The 24604-nt window shown below is 40.1% G+C and overlaps 1 protein-coding gene across 6 annotated transcripts in view; it reads left to right on the top strand.

The window, feature by feature from the left end:
- ELP3 (elongator acetyltransferase complex subunit 3) overlaps positions 1 to 24604 on the top strand; it is a 108245-nt gene that overhangs the window by 63550 nt on the left and 20091 nt on the right. For all 6 annotated transcript variants that reach the window (XM_011944568.1, XM_011944572.1, XM_011944569.1 and 3 more), the window contains 4 exons: positions 9967 to 10057; positions 12605 to 12670; positions 14273 to 14500; positions 16037 to 16118. In XM_011944568.1, the coding sequence (XP_011799958.1) occupies positions 9967 to 10057; positions 12605 to 12670; positions 14273 to 14500; positions 16037 to 16118 (467 nt within the window). The remainder of the gene's footprint in view (positions 1 to 9966; positions 10058 to 12604; positions 12671 to 14272; positions 14501 to 16036; positions 16119 to 24604) is intronic.

Below are 24604 nucleotides of genomic sequence, written 5' to 3'. Positions count from 1 at the left end.
TCTTTTCACATAATCCCATACTTCTTGGAGGCTTTGTTCATTTCTTTTTCCTTTTTTTTTCTCTAGACTTCTCTTCTCACTTCATTTCATTCATTTGATCTTCAATCATTGATACTCTTTCTTCCAGTTGATCAAGTCAGTTACTGAAGCTTGTGCATTTGTCACATATTTCTCATGTCATGGTTTTTATCTCTGTCAGTTCATTTATGACCTTCTCTGCATTGATTATTCTAGTTATCCTTTCTTCCATTCTTTTTTCAAGATTTTTAGTTTCTTTGCGCTGGGTACGTAGTTCCTCCATTAGCTCTGAGAAGTTTGATTGACTGAAGCCTTCTTCTCTCAACTCGTCAAAGTAATTCTCTGTCCAGCTTTGATCCGTTGCTGGCGATGAGCTGCGTTCCTTTGGAGGGGGCGATGCGCTCTGATTTTTTGAATTTCCATCTTTTCTGCCCTGCTTTTTCCCCATCTTTGTGGTTTTATCTGCCTTTGGTCTTTGATGCTGGTGACATACTGATGGGGTTTTGGTGTGGGTGTCCTTTCTGTTTGTTAGTTTTCCTTCTAACAGTCAGAACCCTCAGCTGTAGGTCTGTTGGAGATTGCTTGAGGTCTACTCCAGACCCTGTTTGCCTGGGTGTCAGCAGCGGAGGCTGCAGAAGATAGAATGTTGCTGAACAGCAAGTGCTGCTGTCTGATTCTTGCCCTGGAAGCTTCTTCTCAGGGTTGTACCTGGCCGTGTGAGGTGTGAGGTGTCAGTCTGCACCTAATGGGGGATGTCCCCCAGTTAGGCTACTCAGGGGTCAGGGACCCACTTGAGCAGGCAGTCTATCGGTTCTCAGATCTCAGCCTCCATGCTGGGAGATCCACTGCTGTCTTCAAAGCTGTCAGACAGGGTCATTAACATCAGCAGAGGTTTCTGCTGCTTTTTGTTTAGCTGTGCCCTGTCCCCAGAGGTGGAGTCTACAGAGATAGGCAGGCCTCCTTGAGCTGTGGTGGGCTCCACCCAGTTCAAGCTTCCCGGAGGTTTTGTTTACTTACTTAAGTCTCAGCAATGGTGGGTGCCCCTCCCCCAGCCTCGCTGCTGCCTTGCAGTTAGATCTCAGACTGCAGTGCTAGCAATGAGGGAGGCTCCGTGGGCGTGGGACCCTCCCAGCCAGTGTGGTATATAATCTCCTGGTGTGCCGTTTGCTAAGACCTTTGGTGAAGCGCAGTATTAGGGTGGGAGTTACCCAATTTTCCAGGTGTTGTGTGTCTCAGTTTCTAAAGGGATTCCCTTCCCCCTTCCACTTCCCAGGTGAGGCAACGCCTCGCCCTGCTTCAGCTGTCGCTGGTCGGGCTGCACCAACTGACCAGCACCAATTGTCCAGCACTCCCCAGTGAGATGAACCCGGTACCTCAGTTGGAAATGCGGAAATCACCCATCTTCTGTGTCACTCACACTGGGAGCTAGAGACTGGAGCTGTTCCTGTTCGGCCATCTTGCTCCAGATCCGATTATAGTTTCTAAATACCACTCTCCACTAAAAGAAATCGGGGCTTGGAAAAATGACCATTTCCAGGGCTGGGGCAGCAAATGTACAGGATGAACATAGAACATCTTGTTCCAGAGAGTAAGTAAATAACCAAAGAATGACGGGGTCATTCAGAAGGACCCAGAAACCAGCCTGAATAGGTACCCACTGGCAAAATCTAATGTCAGCAACAAAATAAATAATGTTATTATTAGTTAAAAACTTGTATAAAATAGGAATCTATAAGTTTATACTGATATACATAAATGAATAGATAAATAGGAAAGAAAAGAAAAGACTTTCTTACATACAAGGTCAACTAAATGTAGGAGGGATGGTAGAAATAGTCACTATTTGGCAACCATTATAGGAGAGGTGATAGAAACAGGAGTCATCAGTCGATGTGAGACTAGTAGTTGTAGGTTTGATGAGGAACAGGGTGTTGTCATGACATTGACATTTCTCCGCATGAAATATTACTCAGATGTAAAGGGGGAAATGGTGACCATGGTGGAGATAACCAGCAGACACAGTTTTGATCAGGGCATCCTGTGATGAAACAGGTCAATATAGCATGCCTATGTGATTCACTGAGACGGGGCATCTTTTCTGTGGTATTCCTGCCAAGAATTCATGGACTCTGGTCATGAGGAAACACTGGACACTTCCAGTGAGAATAAAGACTTTCTCACTGGATACCATTAAGTATGGTGTTAGCGATAGGCATTTTTAGATACTGTTTATCAAGTTGTGGAAGTTCCCCTTTATTCCTAGTTTACTGAGAGCTTTTATCATGAGTGGGTGTTGGATTTTGTCAAATGCACTTTCTGCATTGACTAATATCGTGAGATTTTCTACTTTAGCTCATTGTTGTGATGAATTACGATAAATTGCACTTGGTTTCAACATATTCTTTTTATGCATTTGATACATTGGATTTAATTTGCTAATATTTTGTTGAGGATTTTTCCATCTATGTTCATGACAGATGTTGGTCTGTAGTTGCTGTGATCTGAGTGTTCCTCCTGCACGAAAAAATTAAAACTTCATGTGTTGAAATCCTTACCATCAGGAGGTGGGACCTTCTAGGATGTGATTAGGTTAATAAGGCAGAGCTCTCATGAATGGGATTAGTTACTCAAGAAAAGAGGCCCCAGAGAACTGCCTCATTCCTTCCATCATATGAAACACAGCAAGAAGGCACCATCTGTGAGAAAGTGGGCCCTCACCAGACACTGAATATGCCAGTACCTTGATCTTGGCCACCAGAACTGGAAGAAATAAATTTCTGTTGTTCATAAGCTAAACAGTTTATGGTATTTTGTTAGAGCAGCTCAAACAGACTTAGACAGTAGTTTTCTTGTAAGTTCCTTGTCTGGTTTTGGTATTAAGGGTGCTGGCCTCATAGAATGAGTTAAGAAGTACTAAGAAGGCCGGGCGCGGTGGCTCAAGCCTGTAATCCCAGCACTTTGGGAGGCCGAGATGGGCGGATCACGATAAATTGAAAAAAAAAAAAAAAAAAGAAAAGACCAATAAAGAGTTGATTAGCCTCCAGCCAAACTAACAAAAAAGAGAGGACAGAAATGCCTAGTACCATAAGTGAAAGAGGAGACATCATTACAGAGCTCATGAACATTAAAAGGATAACAACGGCAGACTATGAACAACTCTATGCCCACAAATTTGATAACCTAGATGAAATGGACAAAGTCCTTGAAAGATACAATCTGCCAAAACTCACAAGAAGAAATACACAATCTGAGTAAGACTATATCACTAGTGAATTCTACCAAACATTTAAGCAAGATTATACCAATTCTCTACAATCTCTTTCAGAGGACAGAAGCAGAGGGAATACTTCTTAGTACTTCTTTTTTTTTTTTTTTTTTTTTGAGACGGAATCTCGCTCTGTCGCCCGGGCTGGAGTGCAGTGGCCGGATCTCAGCTCACTGCAAGCTCTGCCTCCCGGGTTTACGCCATTCTCCTGCCTCAGCCTCCAGAGTAGCTGGGACTACAGGCGCCCGCCACCTCGCCGGGCTAGTTTTTTGTATTTTTTAATAGAGACGGAGTTTCACAGTGTTAGCCAGGATGGTCTCGATCTCCTGACCTCGTGATCCGCCTGTCTCGGCCTCCCAAAGTGCTGGGATTACAGGCTTGCGCCACCACGCCTGGCCTATTGGTCTTTTCAAAGAACCAGTTTTTGGTTTCATTGATTTGTTTCTCTGTTGATTTCCTGTTTCAATTTCACTAATTTCCACTCTAATTCTTATTATTTATGTTCTCCTGCTTACTTTGGATTTAATTTACTCATTTTATAGTTTCCTAAGATGGAAATTTGGATTTTTTTAGTTTAGATTTTTCTTCTAATATAGGCATTCAGTGCTATAAATTTTCCTCTAAGCACTGCTTTTGCTGCCCTTGTTCTTTGTTTCTATTTTTGCTTTCCATTCTTTTTCTGCCCTTTGTGGTTTTAATTAAGCAGTATTCAGTTTTCTCTCCTTTCTTAGCATATCAGTTATTCTTCTTTTTTTACTTTTTTTTTTCCAGCGGTTGCCCTAGAATTTGCAATGTGCATTTACTGCTAATCTAAATTCACTTTCAGATAACACTGTACCACTTCACAGGTAATGTGATACCTTATAATAACAAAATAATCCTAATTCCTCCTTCCTGTCCCATGTATCATCGCTGTCATTCATTTCGCTTAAATACATGCATAAGTAAGCATTTCTATATATGTGTGTATATGCACACACATAAGCTATCTATAGCAGCATACATAATTGAATACCTTGCTATTATGTTGAACGAACTCTATTGGATCATTTTAAAATAAGAAAAATGAAAGGTTTTATTTTGCCTTTATTTTTGTTCAACATTTTTCTTTATGTAGGTCTGAGTTTCTGACCTATATCATTTTCCTTCTCTCTAAAGAATTTCCTTTAATGTTTCTTGCAAGGCAGATCTATTAGCAACAAATACCCTCAATTTTTGTCTGAGAAAGCCTTTTTTCTCCTTTATTATCCTTTGAAAGAATACTTTCATAGGATACAGCATTCTAGGTTGGTGGCGGGTGTTTTTTTTCCTATCAGCACTTCAAATACATCACTGTACTCTCTTCTTGCTTGCATGGTTTCTTAGGGGAAGTTGGATATAATTTTTATTTTTCTCTGTACATAAGGTGTTTCCCCCATCCCCAGCTTCTTTCAGGAATGTTCTTTATCTTTTTATATTCTGTAGTTTGAAAATGAAATGTCTACGTGTAGGTTTTGGGGGCGTTCACCCTGTTTGGTGTTCTCTGAGCTTCCTGGATCTGTGGTTTGATGTCTGATATTAATTCTGGGAATTTCTCAGTTACTGTTGTTTCAAATATTTCCGATATTATTTTGTTTCTTCTCTTTCTGATGTTCTTATTACACATATGTTACACCTTTTATTTATTTTAGAGACAAGGTCTCACTCTTGCCCAAGCCATTCTACCACCTCAACCTCCCACGTAATCGGGACTACAGGCGTGTGCCTCCATTTTTTGAGGGTATGTGGTCTTATCATGTTGCCTAGGCTGTTCACGAACTTCTGGGCCTCGGCCTTCCAGAGTACAGAGATTATAGGCGTGAGCCACCGTACCCGGCCTGTGTGACACATTTTGTAATTGTTCCACGGTTCTTGGAAATTCTGTTCTATTTCTTTCGGTCTTTGTTGTCTGCTTTTCCATTTTCAAAGTTTCTCTTGATAATATCTCAAGCCTAGAGATTCTTTTCTCAGCTATGTCTATCTACTAATAAGTCCATCACAGGCATTCTTTATTTCTGTTTCAGTGATTTTTTGATCTCTAGCATTTCTTTTTGGTTTTTCTTTGGATTTCCATCTTTCTGCTCACATTCCCCTCTGTCCTTAAATGCTAGCTACCTTTCCGTTAGAGCCTTCAGCGTGTTAATTACAGTTGTTTTAACTTCCTGGTCTGATCATTCCAACATCCCTGCCATGTCTGTTCCTTATTCTTGCTCTGTCTCTTCAAGTTGTGTCTTTTGCCTTTTGGTATGCCTTCTAATTTTTTCTTCATAGTCAGACATGTAATGTTCTAGGTAAAAGGAATTGCTGTAAAGAGGCTTATAGTAACCTGATGGTAAGACGACAGGGGAGGAGAAGTGTTCGCTAGTCCTGTGATTAGGTCTTAGTCTTTCATTGAGCCTGTGCCCCTGGACTGTGAACTTCACAAGGGTTTCTCGTTTTTTCTTCCCTGTTAGATGGAACAGGATGACTAGAGTGGGCAGGAGTTGGATATTTCCTTCCCCTAGGTCAGTTAGGCTCTGGTTAACTATTTCTCCTACGGGAGAGCCTTGTTAAGAAAAGTAGTGCTAGGTCATTTTTCAAAATGGTTTCTTTTCTCCTCTGCCAGCCAGAAGCAGAAGGGTTTATTTCTCTGATATTTAATGTGGGGACCTGGCCAAGCTACTGGAGGTAAATCTCACAGTATTGTAGGAGTTGGCCTGTGACTGGGTGCATCTGGAGTTTTTAACTCTCAGACTTGTCTGAGCCTCCAGCAGTTCATCAGTTAGAGTTCAGGTTTTCTTACTTTAGAGTTGGTTTCTCACAGCAGTTTCCACTCAGGAGTCTCTGCTCTGTTAAGCCATGCCTTCAAGTAGGGAGTCTGTGGTCTCTGCTCTGGGAAGCCACAGCTCCCTCTTTTTTCCTGTCTGTCACTCCAGCCCTGGGGCAGTAGTTTACCTTACATCTTCCCCTCTTATAGGTCCAATAAGAGTTGTTGACTTTTCAGACTGTTGACCTTTTACTTGTTTGAGTGGAGTAGCAACTTTCAAGCTCCTTAAATGCAGAACCAGAAACTGGAAGTTCCTCCTCTGCCTGCTTTTCACTTAGGTTTTTTTGTTGCTGAGTTGTAAGAGTTCGTTATATATGCTAGATACAAGTCCCTTATCAGATATATGATGTGCATATATTTTCTCTCATTCTGTGAGTTTTTTCACTTTTTTATTGGTATGATTTGCAGCACAGACATCTTTAATTTTGATGTAGTCTATCTTTTTCCTTTGTCACTTGTGCTTTGGCGTCATGTGTAAGAAGCTCAGCGGTGGCTGGGCACAGTGGCTCATGCCTGTAATCCCAGCACTTTGGGAGGCCAAGGCAGGCAGATCACCTGAGGTCAGGAGTTCAAGACTAGCCTGGCCAACATCGCAAAACTATCTCTCTACTAAAAATACAAAAATTAGCCGGGTGTGGTGGCAGGCACCTGTAATCCCAGCTACTCGGGAGGCTGAGGTAGGAGAATCACTTGAATCTGGGAGGTGGAGGTTGCAGTGAGCCGAGATCATGCCACTGCACTCCAGCCTGGGTGACAGAGCGAGACTCCATCTAAAAAAAAAAAAATGCTCAGCAGCATGAAGTTTACTTCTGTGTTTTATTCTAACCGTTGTGTAGTTTTAGCTCTTACTACATTTAGGTCTGTGATCCATTTTGAGTAAATTTTTTATATGGTATGAGGTAGGGGTCCAGTTTCATTATTTTGCCTATTTGTTGAAAATACCATTATTTTCTCACCGAATTGTCTTGGCACCATAAATGATTTTTGATGTGTAGGTCTTAGATCCTAGTTTTGAAACCATTACTGAACATCCAGGTAGCTCCGACTATGGTGATTTACCAGATGTCATATCCTAGAAAATCCTTGTGGAGTTCACATGTCATTTACAAGCTTTAGTCGTTTCCATAATGAGGCATACTCAGGGTCTGCCTAACCAAATTGTCATTTGCCAGTAGAGAACTTAGTGTACCAAAGAAGGGCCTAATTTTTTTCCCTGATGTCAAGTTAAAGCTCCAAAGTGCCTCAGCTTTTTATGATTGTAAATTATCAGTCTGTCTAGATGAATTTTAATTAACGTTTTCTACCTTTGCCACTTATCAGATTAATGAATTCTGTGTGTTTAATACCTGTCCACGTTTTTCCCTATCAAGTTTCAAAGTATACTTTTTAGAAATTAGAACAGTTCTTTGAATTCTGTGTGCTAACGAAAAGAGCAAGTATAAAGTTGTGCATATGGATTAATAAGGAAATCATTTTCTTTATAGGTAGGGAGGGAAGTTTAATTTGGATGTAGGGAAACGGCAGTAGGATAAGAGCAGAACAACAGAGCATCATTTATGATTGGGGAGCTAATGGAGGGAAGTTGTCCTGTTGGTTGAGAGATGGGTTCTGCAGCTCCTTCTGTGGGTTGGGTAGGCTCCGTGGGCAGGTCTCTTACACATCGTTGTCCTGGATTATCTCCTCTGAGTCCGTTCTACAAAGGAGACTCTTTAAAACCATGTTTTCTACCTATGGTAACAGAGCTGATGAGAGTTTAATCGATGCTTCTTTTAAGGGTTTGAGATTTTTTAATTGGTTTTTGGTGCATTGGATAATTAACTTCTCAGTGATCAGTTTTCTGCATACAGTCATCCTTCAACCCACAGAGGCCCTACCTTTAGGCCTCTGCTCTCTTCCCATGTCCAGCCATCCATGGTATCCCACCCCTCTTCATTCATTTTCTTCTTAATTAACTAAGGACATAGAGAGGAGCGCTGCCCCAGGTGTAGTCCTGAGATGCTATCTCATGTTTCTAAATGCAAGAAGGCTGTTGTGTGCCTTAGACAAATTGCATGTGTTAAGCTGCTTTGAGTTATAGCGCTGTCCATGAGTTACAGTGCTGTGGCCATGAGTTCAGTGTTAATGAATCAGCTATATGTTAAATAAGGTGCCTTTAAACAGAAACGTGCATCAAACAAGGTTATGAATTGATCAGTTGAAGATGTTTTAGGGGCTCACAGGAACCTAACCCTGTATATCCCCTGTGGACAATGCTTTAGTATTCACTAATTCAGTATTCACAACAGCATAACTATCATGGATAACAAGAATTAAATGTATTTGTCATGTAATGGGTGCTAACACTGGTTGCCACTGACTTTTATCAAATTAATTTTGTGCCGTGTATGATAATGTTTTAAATTTTAAGTTTTATGTATTTCTTATATGTGTATATATATAATGTATAGCCATATATTTAATAATTTATATATTTGTGAGTTCTTTATAAATTATTTTAGGGTAAAAAAGGGCATTTGGAAGACTTTCTGTTTGGCTTGTACAATCTGAAACAGTAAAAATTTTAAAATATACATACGTTCCTTGCCAAAATCAACCATATTTTTTACTTTAATAGCTTTCATTTAGCGTCACCTGATTACTAATTTTAAAATGTATTTGATTTTAAGAAAATTATAGTTTCAAAGATAGAAATTTATTTTGCCAAAAACTGTAAGTAAGCCATATATGCAAACTCTGGTCACTGTAATATATACATTTTATGTCACTCTCACTTTGAACCCTCCAGTGTGTCTTTGCCTTAAGGAATTTTGACTTATCTTTGATTTATAGAGTATTTATGGCAACTCTCCTGGCTTCCAGAGCCTAACAGACTTATTTGTATAGCTTTTAAAGCTAATTGATTGGCTTTTGATACTTTTGCTGGAGGAATATCTTATTAAAATCAAATGGATGAATTAGCTAATTGCATTTAACATTTGAAGGGATAAGTGAAAAGAGGAGAAAAAGACTCAAGTTGATTCAAAAGCAGAATGAGAAGAAAAAATAATTGGCATATTCTCCACATCTTTCCTCTGATCAACCACATAGGAGACAAAACAAATTAGAGACTTGTCTTTGAATAGGAAGCAGATGTGCGGAGCATATTCTTACTTCAGATTTTGCTAACTGTTTTATCTTTAGATACTGATTTTTATCTAGAGGAGAGTGTTGGAGCAACTAAAATGGAACTCATAACTTCAGCTCTTGATGGAAGTTTCCTTGATGCCTGGCACTTTATGCTGTATTAATGCTAGGAAACAAATTTTATTTCCTCCTATCTTTAGGCAAGCTGTTATTCCTCTAATGCATAGTCACTTTTAACTTAGATTTTTGAGAAACAAGGAAAAAAGATTTATTCTTTGAGACCAGTTGTTGGCTAAGGCAGGCTTTTGAGCATCCCAGTTACTTGTCATTCAGCAGCTGTGTGGGAAAGTGTAAACTACATTGTTGAACAAATTTCATAAAGGAAAAAATTTTTTCTTGATTTATTTGGTACAAATGTCTCTTTACTCAAAAAATCTTTACAAATGGTTATTGGGCATTCAGACATTTGTTTAGCACTCTGTAGTCCTATAAAGTGATTTCAATCAGGTGCCTTTCACAGAAACCCTGAAGGTCAGGGGAAATCATAATTTCCTTGATGAGAAAGCTGAGGCGTAGAGAAGCTCCTTGTTAGGAGGCTTTGCCTCTGATTTCCTGGTCAGATTCATAAGTTTCTTGCTTTTTTGTTTTTGTTCTTTTTTATTTTTTTAATATCCTTGCCTTGCTGTGGAGAATGATTTCTATTTTGCAACAGCTTATGTTTTTCTCCTGTGTACAGGGATATTCCAATGCCTTTAGTCAGCTCAGGAGTAGAGCATGGTAACCTGAGAGAGCTGGCACTTGCAAGAATGAAAGACCTCGGAATTCAGGTAAGAGCAGATATGGTGGTCAGGCCGCAGCTGTTGAGAAAAAGAGGAATCTGAAACGCAAACGACTTTGCTGCTATCACCCCTAAAACCGGACTTGCGGGTCAGGTCAGAAAGTCCCCAGATGTTGAAGGCATAGTCACTGGACCATGTCGGAGCTGAACCCAGTGGTGCAGAGGCTGCCTGCTGTTCCTTCATTCCCTTCTGCTCTCTTCTGCCTGCTCAGATTGCCAACTGCGTGCTCCATTCCAGTTTTTAAAAACAGTTTTTCTTTTGAAGTATTAGGAATTCAGTTATTGACTGAAGAAAAGGAAGATGTGATTCCTGAGAAGAAAGTATAATCATTTGAAAAGACAAGGATTATGGGCATGAAATAATTGCCAAAACTGCTATTGCCCCACATATACCAGTCTTCCATCCCTCTGGCCATTGAAATCCCTTCTTTGGTCACAGATACTTACTAAGCATCCCCTCTGTGCTGGCCCAGGATGTAAAAAGAGCCCAAGAACCTGCAACTTAACAGTCTCTGTGAGAAATTGTTAAGTCACAGGAAGGTTTGAAACTCCAGTACTCAGGAACTTCTTAGAGCTGCTAAAGGAATAAACCAGGAGTGGTGTTGAGACCAAGGGCTGACTCCTGGGCTCTGCCTTCAGAGATTCTGGATCAGTAGGTTGGGATGGGACCAATCTGTTATCCAGCACTAGGTACATGGTTCTCATGCACAGTTCAGATGTGGGCCACACTTTGAAAGACATTGTTCCAAGGATTGCATATGGTGTTTGTGGACTTCCCTAAGATGTTTTATTCTCTCACTCAAATTATTATGGAGAAAATTTTTCAGATTGTTCAAGGGAGAGTTTGTGAACATTATTGGCATATTCTACCAAAAAAAAGTGAAGAATTTTATGTTCCAGAAAAATAGCAAATGCATTTATAGTAATTAATGGCACCAAACAAAATTGTGTGCCTGCTTTGCCTCCCAGACTCCAGCTGTTCATGTTCTCCATCTCCTCTCGCCTCCAAGAAGGCCACTGACCTTCAAGAAGGTCAAGGTGACTGACCTGGCCTGGTTATCCCAACAATCTCGTTGTCCATCCATCTTCTTTAACCCTCACCCCTCATAAGCCTTGTTAGCCTCTGTTAAAGTAAGCTAGGATTGAGTCCAAAGGCTGGAATTCAGTCATAGCCAAAATATATCTAGTTCCTAGAGGCAACATCTTGAGCAGAAAATAAGCACACACCAAACTCTGCCTTTAAAACAGCATGCCAAAAAAAAAAAAAAGAAACAGCATGCAGGTGTTCATTAAGAACATGGAACAGTAATACATTCCCATGCTAGCTACTATATAGAACTACTGTAGTGAAAGGACAGCAGCTACACTCAGTAGATTAATAATTACCGAGATTGATCATCTTCGTCTGCTATACAGTTTTTGTTTACTGGAATTCATGGATTCCACATCAGCAAAGCATTATCTTGAGCAGTTCTGGGTTGTAGAAGTAGCTTTAATTTTCTACAACTGAATAATGAGCTCTTATTTTTCTTTTGGAATTATATACATGTATAGCAGTCCTTCATAAATATACTATTAGTAGAAAAGCTTACGTGACATCATCAAATTTCCCACAGTGATCTTTTCTCACTGGAAGAAAATGTTTATGGTTTGTTCTGTAAGGGGGAAATACACCATAGGATATATAATTGAATAATTACAAGGATTTATAATAATGAAAAGGACTGTGTAATTGTAAATGTCTGGTAGCGTAGCATGCACTGTGGGTCATAGAATAGAAGTGAGAGCCACATCACAGATGCTTGGCCATGCAGATCAGGCATTGCATTGGCATTGTCTGTAGGCAGCTCCATGCCTCCTCAGATATTCAAAGAGCCATTTGTGATTGTGCTTCAGAGTGTGTAATACACAGCTCTAGGTTCCTTCTCCCTCCCTCCCTCCCTTCCTTCATTCCTTCCTTCCCTCCATCTCTCCCTCCCTCCTTCCCTTTCTTCTTCTTTCCCTTCCTTTCTTCCACAGTGCCCTTCTTGCAAAAAAAAAAAAAAAAAGCCATCTTCAACATGTACTTTTTGGATATTCCTAAAATGATACAAATATGGTGATACTAAAAATGTTAACTGCAATAAAATGGAGAAGGTTTTAAAAATTTAGGAATTTACTTTTTACTCTTTATATACATACTTCTGGATTGTACTTTCATATAGTTATATCCCCCAGGCAAACCTGTTTCTTACTGTTGTGACTTACATTCTTTACTGCTAAGATTATATTGTATATTGATCTTTTTTGAATTCTAAATTTATTTTAAAAGCAATACTGTACTACTTCATACATTCCTACTCTGGTTTCCCCTATCCTCAGATTGATTAAAGGTGGTTTTATTTTGAAATTCAGCTCTTTTATCTCATTATAAGTTATGTGCAAACTTAATTTTGAGCCCAGGGTTTGGTGGAGAGGTTTAAATAAAAATAAAGATTGAATTACTTACCAGTTTTATATTTGTGCCCTCCCCCTGCTCCGCCACTTTTTTTGACAGTGTCGAGATGTGAGAACCAGAGAAGTTGGAATCCAAGAAATTCATCACAAAGTACGGCCATACCAGGTTAGTTCTCTTCATGTCGTAGAGGGCCTAGGTACTGTCCTTAGATCTTTGCCAACCCTGCGCCCACATGTTCTTAACCAAGGACAGAGCCCCAGAAGTGAATAACTAAGAGCAGAGACTAATCGAGGATTAGATACCGGTGTCAAACCATGAAAGCCAAATAGGAGAATTCTAGAAGAGCCAGGTTAAGAAAACGAAGTCTGAACCTCATTCTAGATTAGCACTGTCCAATGGAACTTTCTGCAGTGTTGAAAATGTTCTGTGATCTGGGCTATCCAGTATCCCATGTGGTAGTGACTGTTGAGCACTTGAAATGTGGCTTGTACAAATGAGGAACTAAATTTTTAATTTTATTGAATTTTGATTAATTCAGTTGTGAATAGTCCCCTGTGACTACAGGCTACATTTGGGAAGAGTGTAGTATGATCTGCTTCTCTCTTTGTGTGTAACTATTCAGCTGTTGCCCAATGGTGATAAGCAAATGAATAGATCAGCCCTTATCCACAGGATCCACAAAAATTAAGCATAATGCCTTAAGGCATTGATGGTATGTAATGAATTAACTTGTCTCTTATACTTGTATAATGTCTAACTGTATGCCAAATTTTCTGTAGGATTTGATTCTCTTGTGGAGCCCCATTTGAGAAAGGCTGGAATAGATGATCTCTGCATTGATGTTTTTGTTTTCAGTATGAATTAGTTAATTGACATTTTTCACATGTAGGACCTTTTGAGAGAAAAAGCAGACCCAACACAATTTGCCAAATTCTTGTGCAGTTCAGTTATTTAGCAAACATTGTTGAGAAGGAATATGTGTTAGTCTGAATTGTTCACCTTGCTCTGGGTATAATCTGCTCATCTACTGAGTGTTTCTGCATGTGGCCGTGTCCATGTGTATACTTTTCTCTGTGCATGCATATTGTTCCATATGGCTTCTATTTAGGAAAAGTACAAGAGCCATTTGTACAATGAGGTGAAGAGCCAAAAGCCTATGCAGACTGCTACCACAAAGCTTCTCCCCAAAAGCTACCCTCCATGATTGAATTTTCTTTAACATTTTTATCCCATAAATGATGCATAATATTTTAAGTGCCCTGTGGGAGGCCATAATTCCTTGAAATTTCATCACGGTGCCAGTGACCAGCATCACATTTTTCTTCCCCAAAGGTAGGTTTCAGTGGAGACGATAAGATTAGAAGGTGAAACCCAAATCATTGAGCACCTGACACTTTTGAGACAAAGGGGTGCTCCTGAGAGTTACGCATGCGACGGATTTTGAAATTTTACATCAGAGACTCTTCATGGGGAGTCAAATGCCTGGAAGCCTTTACTGAGCTGCATCTCTGTAAGAGTCTCAAGGTTAATGAAGTTCAAGTATTTGTGAAATTATACAGTTGTTTTCCTTTTATAATAGTCCATGAACAAGGTATGAACTTTAATCTTGGTGCTATTTGAGAATAGACAAGTAAAAAGAAACATAATTAGTGATTATTCATTCCTTATCCCTAACTAGATATTAACCTAAATAAATACATACAATTACAAAAATGAATTTGGTTCTTTAATTTTGAATAATATTTTTTGTGGCTTTTTACTAAACAGGTTGAACTGGTAAGGAGAGATTATGTTGCAAATGGTGGCTGGGAAACATTCTTGTCATACGAAGACCCAGATCAAGACATTTTGATTGGCCTCCTACGATTACGCAAGTGTTCAGAAGAAACTTTCCGTTTCGAATTGGGTGGAGGTGTCTCCATAGTACGAGAGCTGCATGTGTATGGAAGTGTGGTCCCTGTGAGCAGCCGGGATCCTACCAAATTTCAGCATCAGGTATCCTGTATTCCATTTCTATTTGACTTGTAAGAAACTGCCTAAGTAGGAGAAGAGAAAAGGAATGGGGTGAAGAGAGGAGGAAGAGACAGAGGAGGCGGAGAGGGGAAAGAGAAGCATAGAAACAGAGGAGCCAGTGTTTTAGTTGTTCAGAGATGTTTTCTCCCCAGATTGTATCCTTTTGGAAGGAAAGGACAAACTGAGATTCAGTCAGTTGGAACATAACAAATTGAACCACATGGAATTGGTATTTTTTTGAGATAGAGTCTCACTTTGTCAACCAGGCTGGAGTGCAGTGGCATGATGTTGGCTCACTGCAACCTCCGCCTCCCTGGTTCAAGTGATTCTCCTGCCTCAGCCTCCCTAGTAGCTGCGATTACAGGTATGCACCACCATACCTGACTAATTTTTGTATTTTTAGTAGAGATGGGGTTTCACCATGTTGGCCAGGCTGGTCTTGAACTCCTGACCTCAGGGGATCCACCCACCTTGACCTCCCAAAGTGCTGAGATTACAGGCATGAGCTACTGCGCCCGGCCTGCAGTTAGTATTTTTGAAAGTAAGAAATTGTCTAATACTGGCAATCTCATGTGGGTCCACTTATTGTGGAATCAGGTTAGATGGTGATGGGAAAGCACTTATGAAACACTTCTTAAGGTTAAGCCATATTATACATAGAGGAACCCTATTGTAACCCCAGACAACCTACCTTAATAACTCACTTCTTAAAATTTCCAGAAAATGTGTTAAAATCTAATGGTGGATGTGATATAAGCTCCAAAATTGATGATTTAAGAATTTTGCCTGGTTTCTCAACTCTTAGAAAGTAGAGAGGTGGCCGGGAGTGGTGGTTCACACCTGTAATTCCAGTACTTTGGGAGGCTGAGGCAGGTGGATCACCTGAGGTCAAGTTCAAGATCAGTCTGGCCAACATGGTGAAACCCCATCTCTACTAAAAATACAAAAATTAGCTGGGCATGGTGGCACGTGCCTGTAGTTGCCACTACTCGGGAGGCTGAGGCAGGAGAATCACTTGAACCTGGGAGGCAGAGGTTGCAGTGAGCCGAGATTGAGCCAGAGTGATCTCGCCCAGTGCAGTGAGCCACTGCACTCCAGGCTGGACAACAGCAGGAGATTCCATCTTAAAAAAAAAAAAAAAAAAAAATAGAGAGGAGACTAAGAAATTAAAGACATATTGCCCCAGACTTCCATCATTTAGAGATTGCCTAGAACTTACCTAAAAAGAGACAAAATTTGAGAGGGAATTACTGTCTTCCTGTGAATAGATTACATCATCCACAAAATGCCTTTTGGTAGCTCTTGTTTGAAAGTTACGCCTTTTTCAATTGTCTACTACAGTATACCTTTGGTATGATTGAATGGTTTCTTACTCCTTACTCCCATAAGTGGGCTTTTTCACTCTTATTTTAACAGATTTTAGCAACTACTAAAGTATATAGCCTTCTTGTTTTATAGACCCTTCTTAATGAACTGCCTTCCTTTTTAATTCCCACTCCTCTTTGTTGCTCTGTGCAGGGATTTGGCATGCTGCTGATGGAGGAAGCAGAAAGAATAGCTAGAGAAGAACATGGATCTGGGAAAATCGCTGTGATATCAGGTAACTGGGGGAGGGCGAAGTTCATGATTCCTTCCCATTTTGAACTTGGCACCACAGTGAAAACTATGTTGGTACCCTCTTGCCCCTGTTGATGGTTATTACGTTCAAAATTGAGCTGAGCTGACTGGCAAAGGACTTGTGCTCAAACAAAATTTACAAAAGCAGTTTAGTGGAATAGAGCTTTCCGAGCCCTCTGAGAGTCAAGACCTGTGACCCATATCCCCTCTTCTGCACTCTGTCACACTGGTCAGCGTGGTTGCCTTCTCCCTGTGCTGTGCCCAGTTACTCTATCTGAGGAAATGGAATTTGAGTGTGTTTCACTATTGTGGAGATTATCACTATTGTTCAGAAATTAAAATAGAACCTCAGTTGCCAGTACAAGCTGTTTAAAGGCCAAATTCTTGCTCTTTCAATTTTCTTCTCAGTAACTTCGATCCTGGGGAACAGCTTTCCCCTGTTTGGGAGTAAAAAAGTTTTCCCCAGCCCTCTTAGGGTCCCTGGCTGGGTCTGAAAATTAAATGACAAAGGCAGATTAACAGGGGAAAAGCGTACACATTTATTGCATATAAATTTTATGGAACAGGAAAGCCTTCATAAGGAAATAAAGACTCTAAGAAATGGCTGAACCTGAGTGTTTTTATACGAGTGCAAAGTCATGAAAAAATATGACACGACACAGGAGTAAGAGCTAAGGGTGAGAAATGGGGATGTTTAGCAAGGCCTGTTCATTTAGATTCCTCAAGGTACCCCTCTGCCTTCAGAGGTGAAGGTGTTGTTTGCTCCAGGTGGTATGAGGGCACCTCCCTCATAAGCATCTCATGACCTGTGTCAGGGGAGAAGAAAGGGGAAGGTCAGAGGGTCCTTCCTGCATACGCCATTTTCTGATTCCTTCACCTCTTAAGATACTCAGTATGCCAAGGCACCGTCTTTTGGGGTAGTGTGTTCTGAACCCCATCAGGAGCTTCCCCATTTCTTATCTAGAACAGCAGGTCACTGGGGAAGTGGGCATGAAAAGGAAAACCCAGTACAGCGTGTGTGAGTGGAGCAAGAAATGACATAGATCCCTTTCACATCTGCTGTTCCGTAGTGTACCCTTACAGAAATCGCTGTTCCCAGTAGAAGCTAACAGGGTGAGAGCCATGATCAAAATGGAGGTTATTTTTCACCCAGCATGTTTGTTTTCCCACTCGAATACTACAACATTCCTAAAGCTCAAATACACCTTCTGAGAACATCATCTCTTCTGAAAATGAAAGTTGAAATGAGGCTTTTTAAAAAAAAAAAAATAATAAGTCATTGCCAATCAGTAAATCAATACCCATGCTCGGGTTTTAATTTTTATAATTACGAAAATGTAATGACTCAGGCTCACTTATAATCATTTAGTGTGGTTGAGGTTTTTGGCATTATCCAGGTAGATTCCTAAAAGCTTTTTTTTTTTAAACATGTCCAGCTTTATTATTATTATTATTTTTTTCTGTTATCTTTCACAGAAAGAAGAGGTAATTAAACCAGGCTCACTTGATTGGTACTGTTACCTGTAATAAAAAAAGGTTCACTTCTCAACTGTTTAACCTGTGGTTGATCAAAAGTACCAGGCAAAGGCCAGACTGACTTGGAACCCCTCTGCACGTGCATCTGTGTAGAGTTGATAACACTTGAAATTTCCATGGCCCCTTTTGTCAGAGCACTGTCACTGTTCTAGTAAAGTGCTTGTGAAACTTCAGTGTGCTTACAAATCACCTGGAGATCTTGCTAAAATGCAGACTCTGACTCAGTGGGCCTGGGTGGGGCCTGTGCTCCCAGGTGATACTTATGCCATCACTTTATACCTACGGTCACACTTTATACACAAGCAAGGCTTTAGTATTCTCTTTCAAGTGTATTCTCTTTTCAGTCACTGAGATAATCATAACGCTCTGTGATCCTGGCAGTGCTGCACTCCCAGAGTCTGATAATAGTCGTGTGACTTTCTGGTGTCTGTGGGAACCTAATCAATGTTAAAACTGAAGAGCATGCATATTCTATCACTGCTCTGCATTATTTCATCTGCCTTCATGACATCTGTGTCTTTTTACAATGTTGCATGCAGAGAGGACCCCTGACTTGCCTGAGGTCATATCCAGTTGTTCATAAGAGCCTCAGTTTCTGCTTTTTATGAGCAGGGTGATTTCCATTTTCTAAGTGGAAATCGGCATCTGTCCTCTTTCTGGCATATCTGTCTCCCTAGCTTTTTATCATAGTCTAAATAATAGCTCAATTTCAGATCATCTGCATGTAGAGTTTCTCAAATAACAAGAAGAGACTTGCTCAAATTAACAGGGAAGAACCTTTCTCTTGTTGGCTGGTATGATAGATCTACTTCATTTCTATACAAGGGGTTTCTTTTGGCCAGTGGGTTTCTGTAGGAACAGTTCTGGAATGCCTTCTTGGGAGTTCAGGAGGAAGGATGCCATAAGCATTAGTTCCTGTCACCCTGCCTGGAAGCCCCACTGTTGCTCTCTATAGGGAAAACTACGTAAGCCTGGACTTTCTGTTTGACTTAAGCACTGGTCACCCTTCAAATGAAAGAACTAAGAACACTTGCTGTCTGGATGATGCATTTTTATTTCTCCAATTGAGTAATCTATTACTGTTCTGTGTAAGTTTCTGAATCAGATGCCGGAGAAGTTAGTCCATTATTCAGAACTTCAAGGAGGGCAGATGTGAAGAGCTTATTATTATATTATGCTTTTAATGTTGTGTTTTTCCGGTTTTTGCATTTTGACTTTGGTTTCTCTGATATGAGTACGATGTTGTGTGTACATGTGTTTTAGTTTTTTGTAAATAGTCAGTTATTCTCCATAAATTAATCCTTAGAATGAAAATCTCTTTATGATAGTGCTGGTGTCTGTGGGCTGCATTTTGTCAACGTTACCTCATTGGATTAGCTAAGAAGAGGCACTGATTTGGGTGGGGGGATGGGGGTGGGGAGGACAGGTGGCCAGGATTCCATTCCTGCTTTGCCAGTAGCTCTTCTTGTGATCTAGATAATTTTACTTGCTCTCCGTGGGCCTTTATTTCCTTATTTTTAAAAAATGGATGTGGTTATCTTTTACAGTTCTGACTCTAGAATTCTACCCCTTAGTATCTTCTTTAGTTCTCAACATGACCAATTATGTTTTCCTGATTAAATTGTAGGTGGGACCTTTTCTGTGCCACATTAAGAGACTCTAATTTCATCAGTAATAGATATCAGTCTCATTGTAAGTTGGGTGTTTGCTGATGAAAATGGTGATAGTTTCCCGTAGGTAATTAATCCTAGGCTTTGTGAATGCCTATTAACTTAGGTCACAACTGGCAATACTGTTTGACCTAAGTGTTTACTTTTTTCCCATCCTTGTTCCAGGTGTGTAGGCTTTTGTGTAAGTTGTAAACAGTGGTGGCCTAGATGTTCTGTCCTGGCATAAATAGTAAGCTTGAGTAAGGGAAAGACAGAATAATTTATCATTTTGGTTATTCTTGTGTAAGAGTAATGCATTTAGGTAGAATTTTTTTTAATTGAATTTTGATTCATTATGACTTCCCTTCATCTTGCCAGCAGATTTTCTCTGTAACTTGGGTTTATAATCTTGGATTTAGCCTCTAAACAATATTATGAGCTACACAGTAGATCTGATTTGAGTCACTATAGGAAGACTCTGGGTATTCTTTTTTCTGTATTTAAAAACAAATTGGTTTTTTATCTGTGCTACTTCAGTAGACTTTGTTTATAGGTATACACTGTGTATTTTATAGCAGATTATCTTTTTTAAAAGATGACTACCTTTATGGCTACATGAGAAAATGGAAAACCTTCTCGCGTATCAAAATCAAACAAAGCAATTTCTTGAAAGAGAGGCCTTTAGGTTTATTCTATTTTTTTCTTAGTGAACTGTGTTTTAAAGTGAACCATCAACTCTAAATGTGAAAATTAAAGTAAAAATGAAATGTTCAGTTTCATCAGCATCAAAATCACCGTGTGTTGAGGGGTCACGTATGAAATGAAGAGACGTATGAAAAAAAGATGTGTGAAATGTCACCCTGCCCTGCGTGAATGTTCGTGTTGGGCTATAGGAAACTAACCCACCTTCCCCTTATTCATTGTCTTTGACTGCAGAGGAAGATACGTTTTCTCCCTACTTAGACTGCAGATTAGTTCGTAACTCAAGAATAATTATTTCACAGTAAGAAAATACTCTTTTTTTACATATAAAAATGGACAAATCAGTGCTATGAGAACCACCAGTTTATAAAATAATGTGTAGGCAAAAAATAACAGCTAATTGCTGCCAAATATCTAAGCAATTAATTAGTCCCTATTAATTCCAAGTGGTATCATTTGCCAGCTTAACCCATATATCTTCTGTCAACACACATCTGTTCAAGGTTAACAAATTATGTTTACTCAGAAACCATGATGTTTATCTACTTGGATGATCAGCATTCTTTCCTTTAAAAATGTTAACATGAGCAGTTTTTGTGTCTCCTCTCTTACGATATAAAGTGCAAGGAATTATACTGAGACGCTAACCACAACATCTGAAATGCCATCACTAATAATCACCATGGAAACGGAGATCTCTGATGTCACACTGCCTGTACCATTTCTAAAAGGGCAAATATAACTGTGATAGTCACTATTTAAAAAGCCATTTAACACCCCCAAGAGAATGAGTTTTTTTCTTCTGGCAATTTTGGCTAGGTATCAGATCCAATCGTGTGACTGTTTCAGTTTGCCAAGCTAATTGCTATGCAGCAAGATGACCAGCTATTCCCCAAGCTCCTCTGACTACCTTCATCATAAGCACTATTCTATTTGTGTCCTTTCAAGTAGAAAATTAATATGGCCATTGGCCAAGAATCGTACAAGGCCAATGGATCGCACAGTGATGGTGAGAAATGAGGAAAATGTCTGAATGGTCGATGACAGAAGTCACTGAAGTCAGAGACTGATAGCCATTTTGTTTAAATCTATTAAAAAGCCAGAGAAGGGGAGAGGAGAGAAGAATTTAAATATAGGGTGATTAAACGAGTCACTATGGAGATGAAATCATCCTTAATCACGAAGGTCTTAGTTATATGACCCTAAAACTACATCACAGTGCCTCCTGGTCAGAAAATAAATGTACCTGTGCCTTATACAATCTAATATGGCTCTCTAGGGCTACAGTTAATGGTCTTGTTTGCCAGAGCCACTGATTAATAAAATCATATGTGGGCAGAAAATAGCAGTTATTTTGTTGAAACATTTAAACTACAAATGGCTGAGATTTACTTATTCGATCTTCACCTGTCTCCCAGGCTACTACAAATCTCCCTCAGTTTCAGGTGAAGGTAGTTTTATTCCTTGCATTATAATCTGGTTGAAAAGAAGTGTACATTCGGAACTAGGTTTGTCTGAAAATGGACTCATAATCCTTACCAAAATGCCCAGAAAAGCATTTCTTCATTGTAGCGTGTCTATTTGCTAATGGACACAGGAAGCCGACCAAATGCAGACCAGTTTGTGGCACCTGCACGTGTTAGTCTAGGGCTTCTCAGAAAGGAGGGGAAAGAGTGTTGCCCTTTTGTACTCTGTGCTTTAGTCCTTTACATCATTTATCTTTGTGACAAATTATCCCCTAAATGTCCCCTAATTAAATGTACATTTTCTGGGTTTTGTATATGCCTCTGTTCCATTTCGGTATTCTAACAATGATCATATATGTTTCTTTTTTGGTGTACCAGTAGTATTTTTAAAATCATTATTAATATCTTTTTAAAGACAACAGATACAATATAAAGTATTTCTTTACTATAAGAACTCAATTTCAGCATCATTATTAATCAGACTGGAATTGATGACTTGGAATACTACTTTGCTAGATAATGAATTAGCTAGATGTTTGCTAGTTGGTGTCTTGCAGCTGCACTGTGGCAGCATTGTTGCGTAGCTCTTCCCAGGAATCTGTATTCCATGACTTGATATTTACTCATTTGAAGGTGAGTCAGGTACCAGTTTGTAGTACACCGCACATCAAGTGCATCAGACCATCTCTCACTTGGCATCACAGACTATGTTAATTAGTACACGTTTTGAATATTATTGAATAGGCCACTAATGAGTTTCTACTGTTTGGATCTTGGAGGCAACTGACTTTTTGTGACGTTTCTCAGGCAGAAGCTAGTGATACTGATTTGGAGTGGCTGATTGGCATTTGAAGAACAGCATTTGGCAAATGCCGTTGCTAATCCCAGGTTCATGCAGTCCATCCTCTTACGTTTCAGAGTGTGCACATTGAGATCTTGAAGTCCAGCCTTGCCAGTGTAGACACACAACACATTTGTAGACTTTCTCCCATTCTTGTTCCTCTTAGTTTATGGATATAGGGAATGATGGTCTTATGCTTTTGCTGGGGAGGAATAGGGTTATATCATGTGATTCCGAATAACATTCCTGAAAGGTCTGGGAGCTTTGAGATGAGTGACTACCTTTATTTAAAATTAGACACTTCACAGGCTTTTTTCTGAGGAAGCAAGCCCTCTCCACAAGCAGCCTGCCCTACACTACTCACTACCAGCTGTCTCTCAGAAAGTCTGTTTTAATATTTTGTTGCAATGTTGATTTCTTATCAATGTAACTTTAATATGAATAGTACTGTTCTTTTCTCTCAATATTTGTCATTGCCTTAATTCATTCAATTTGATAAAGCTTTTCTATTTTAGATCTGTTAGAGGCAGGGATTTGGCAGGTTCTTCTTTGGGTGAACAGGTATTACTGAATAATGCTGGAAAATATTGGTGCTGCCTTCCTTAGCAGCAACCAAGATACTAGTTTTGTGGAGCCTTTTAGTTTAGAGATTTCTGATTCCAACAGAACACATGCAAGGAATTTCTTACTCTTTAGTTGGCCTGGCTTAAGCTGTTGTCTCTGACCAACAACTCACATTTCTAAGACAGTGCCTGTTAGACTTAGAATTGTAGTTTGTGGCCATGGGATCATTTCCTTATGTACCCCATCCTCTAGTCCCTAAGCAGACCACTGTCCACTTGTCCACCATTCATGAATAAATTGCTGGGGTTCAGTAAAGCAGTCCACGTGCCCCAGATCTCTACATGTGTGATCCGTTGCCTCACTGCAAATCCTAATAATTAGTGTTTGTTCTGGTTATTATTATATAACATACCACCCCAAATTTTAGTGGCTTCAGGCAACAACCATTTTATTTGCTTAATGATTCTGTGGGTCAGAAATTCAGCAGGGCATAGAGGGGATCTCTGTTCTGTGATGTCAAGGGCCTCAGCTGCGGTGGCTTAAATGGCAGTCAGTTGGCTGGGATGGTGTGTCTGAAGTTTCCGTTCTGACTGGGGCTGTCCACATGAGCAGCTTGGTTCTTGTCCACATGTCTGCTCCACGTGGCTTGGGCTTCTTAATAGCACAATGGCTTGGGTTCTAAGAGGAAGGAGCAAAGGCCTGGTCTTAGAAGTCCTAGAGTGTCTATATTAGTTATCTGTCATTGTGTAATAAATTATCCAAAAACTTAGTGGCTGAAACAACAAACATTTCTTATCTCATGGTTTCTGTAGATCAGGAATCTGAGAGTGACTGAGCTGGGTGCCTCTGGCTCAACATCTCTCACAAGGCTGCAGTCAAGGTGTCAGCTGGGGCCATAATCATCTCAAGAGTCCATTGCAGCTGAAGGATCCCCTCCCAAGTTCACTGTGCAGTTTTTGGCAGGCATCGGTTCCTCACAAGCTATTTGTCTTGGGGCTGTGGTTCCTCGCCATGCTTCGTGGGCCCCTTTGTAGGGCTGCTTGTCGCATGATGTGACAGCTTGCTCTCTCAGTGGGAGTGATCAGAGAGAGAGCAAACCCATTCAAGATGGCAGCCATGGTATTTTTATAACCTAATCTCAGAAGAGTGTTAATGAGTCCAGCTCACCCTCAGGGGGAAGGAATTACACAAGTCTGTGAATACCCTAGGCAGTGAACTTTGGGAGTCATTTTAGAGACCGCCCACCACAGTGTATCTTCTACCCTGTTCTGTTGGTTGGAGTCAGTGGGCCAAGCCAGATTTAAGGGGAAAGGAAGTGAATTCTATCTCTGTAAGGGAGAAGGCAGCCATCTTTGGATGCTGTCAACTGTAGTGGTGGAATACATCTCCATTGCTTTGTGATTAGTAGGCATTCAGTACCTCTAATGCCTTTTCCAAAGATAGACCCTTTGGGTAGACCTAAATTCAAGAGTTCTTGTCCCAACCCTAGTATCAGATTTTCAGATAGTCAGGCATAGCAACACAATCACACCTCACGCTTTCCTAGGCAGAGCTTGGCAGGTCCAACAAAACTCAGCCTGCACCTGACCCTTTGTGTGCCATCTCTCTTCCATGAGGACATGCCTCTCTGTTTCCCCTTGCAACCCTATTTTATACCTGATGCCTTAGGTGCACATGCTGGCCATTTATATTTTTCTTCCAGATGATGGAA

The sequence above is a fragment of the Colobus angolensis genome, unplaced genomic scaffold (genome assembly GCF_000951035.1).
Source record: "Colobus angolensis palliatus isolate OR3802 unplaced genomic scaffold, Cang.pa_1.0 Scaffold233, whole genome shotgun sequence".
Lineage (NCBI taxonomy): Eukaryota > Metazoa > Chordata > Mammalia > Primates > Cercopithecidae > Colobus > Colobus angolensis.
This window is presented reverse-complemented; position numbering and strand designations above follow the sequence as displayed.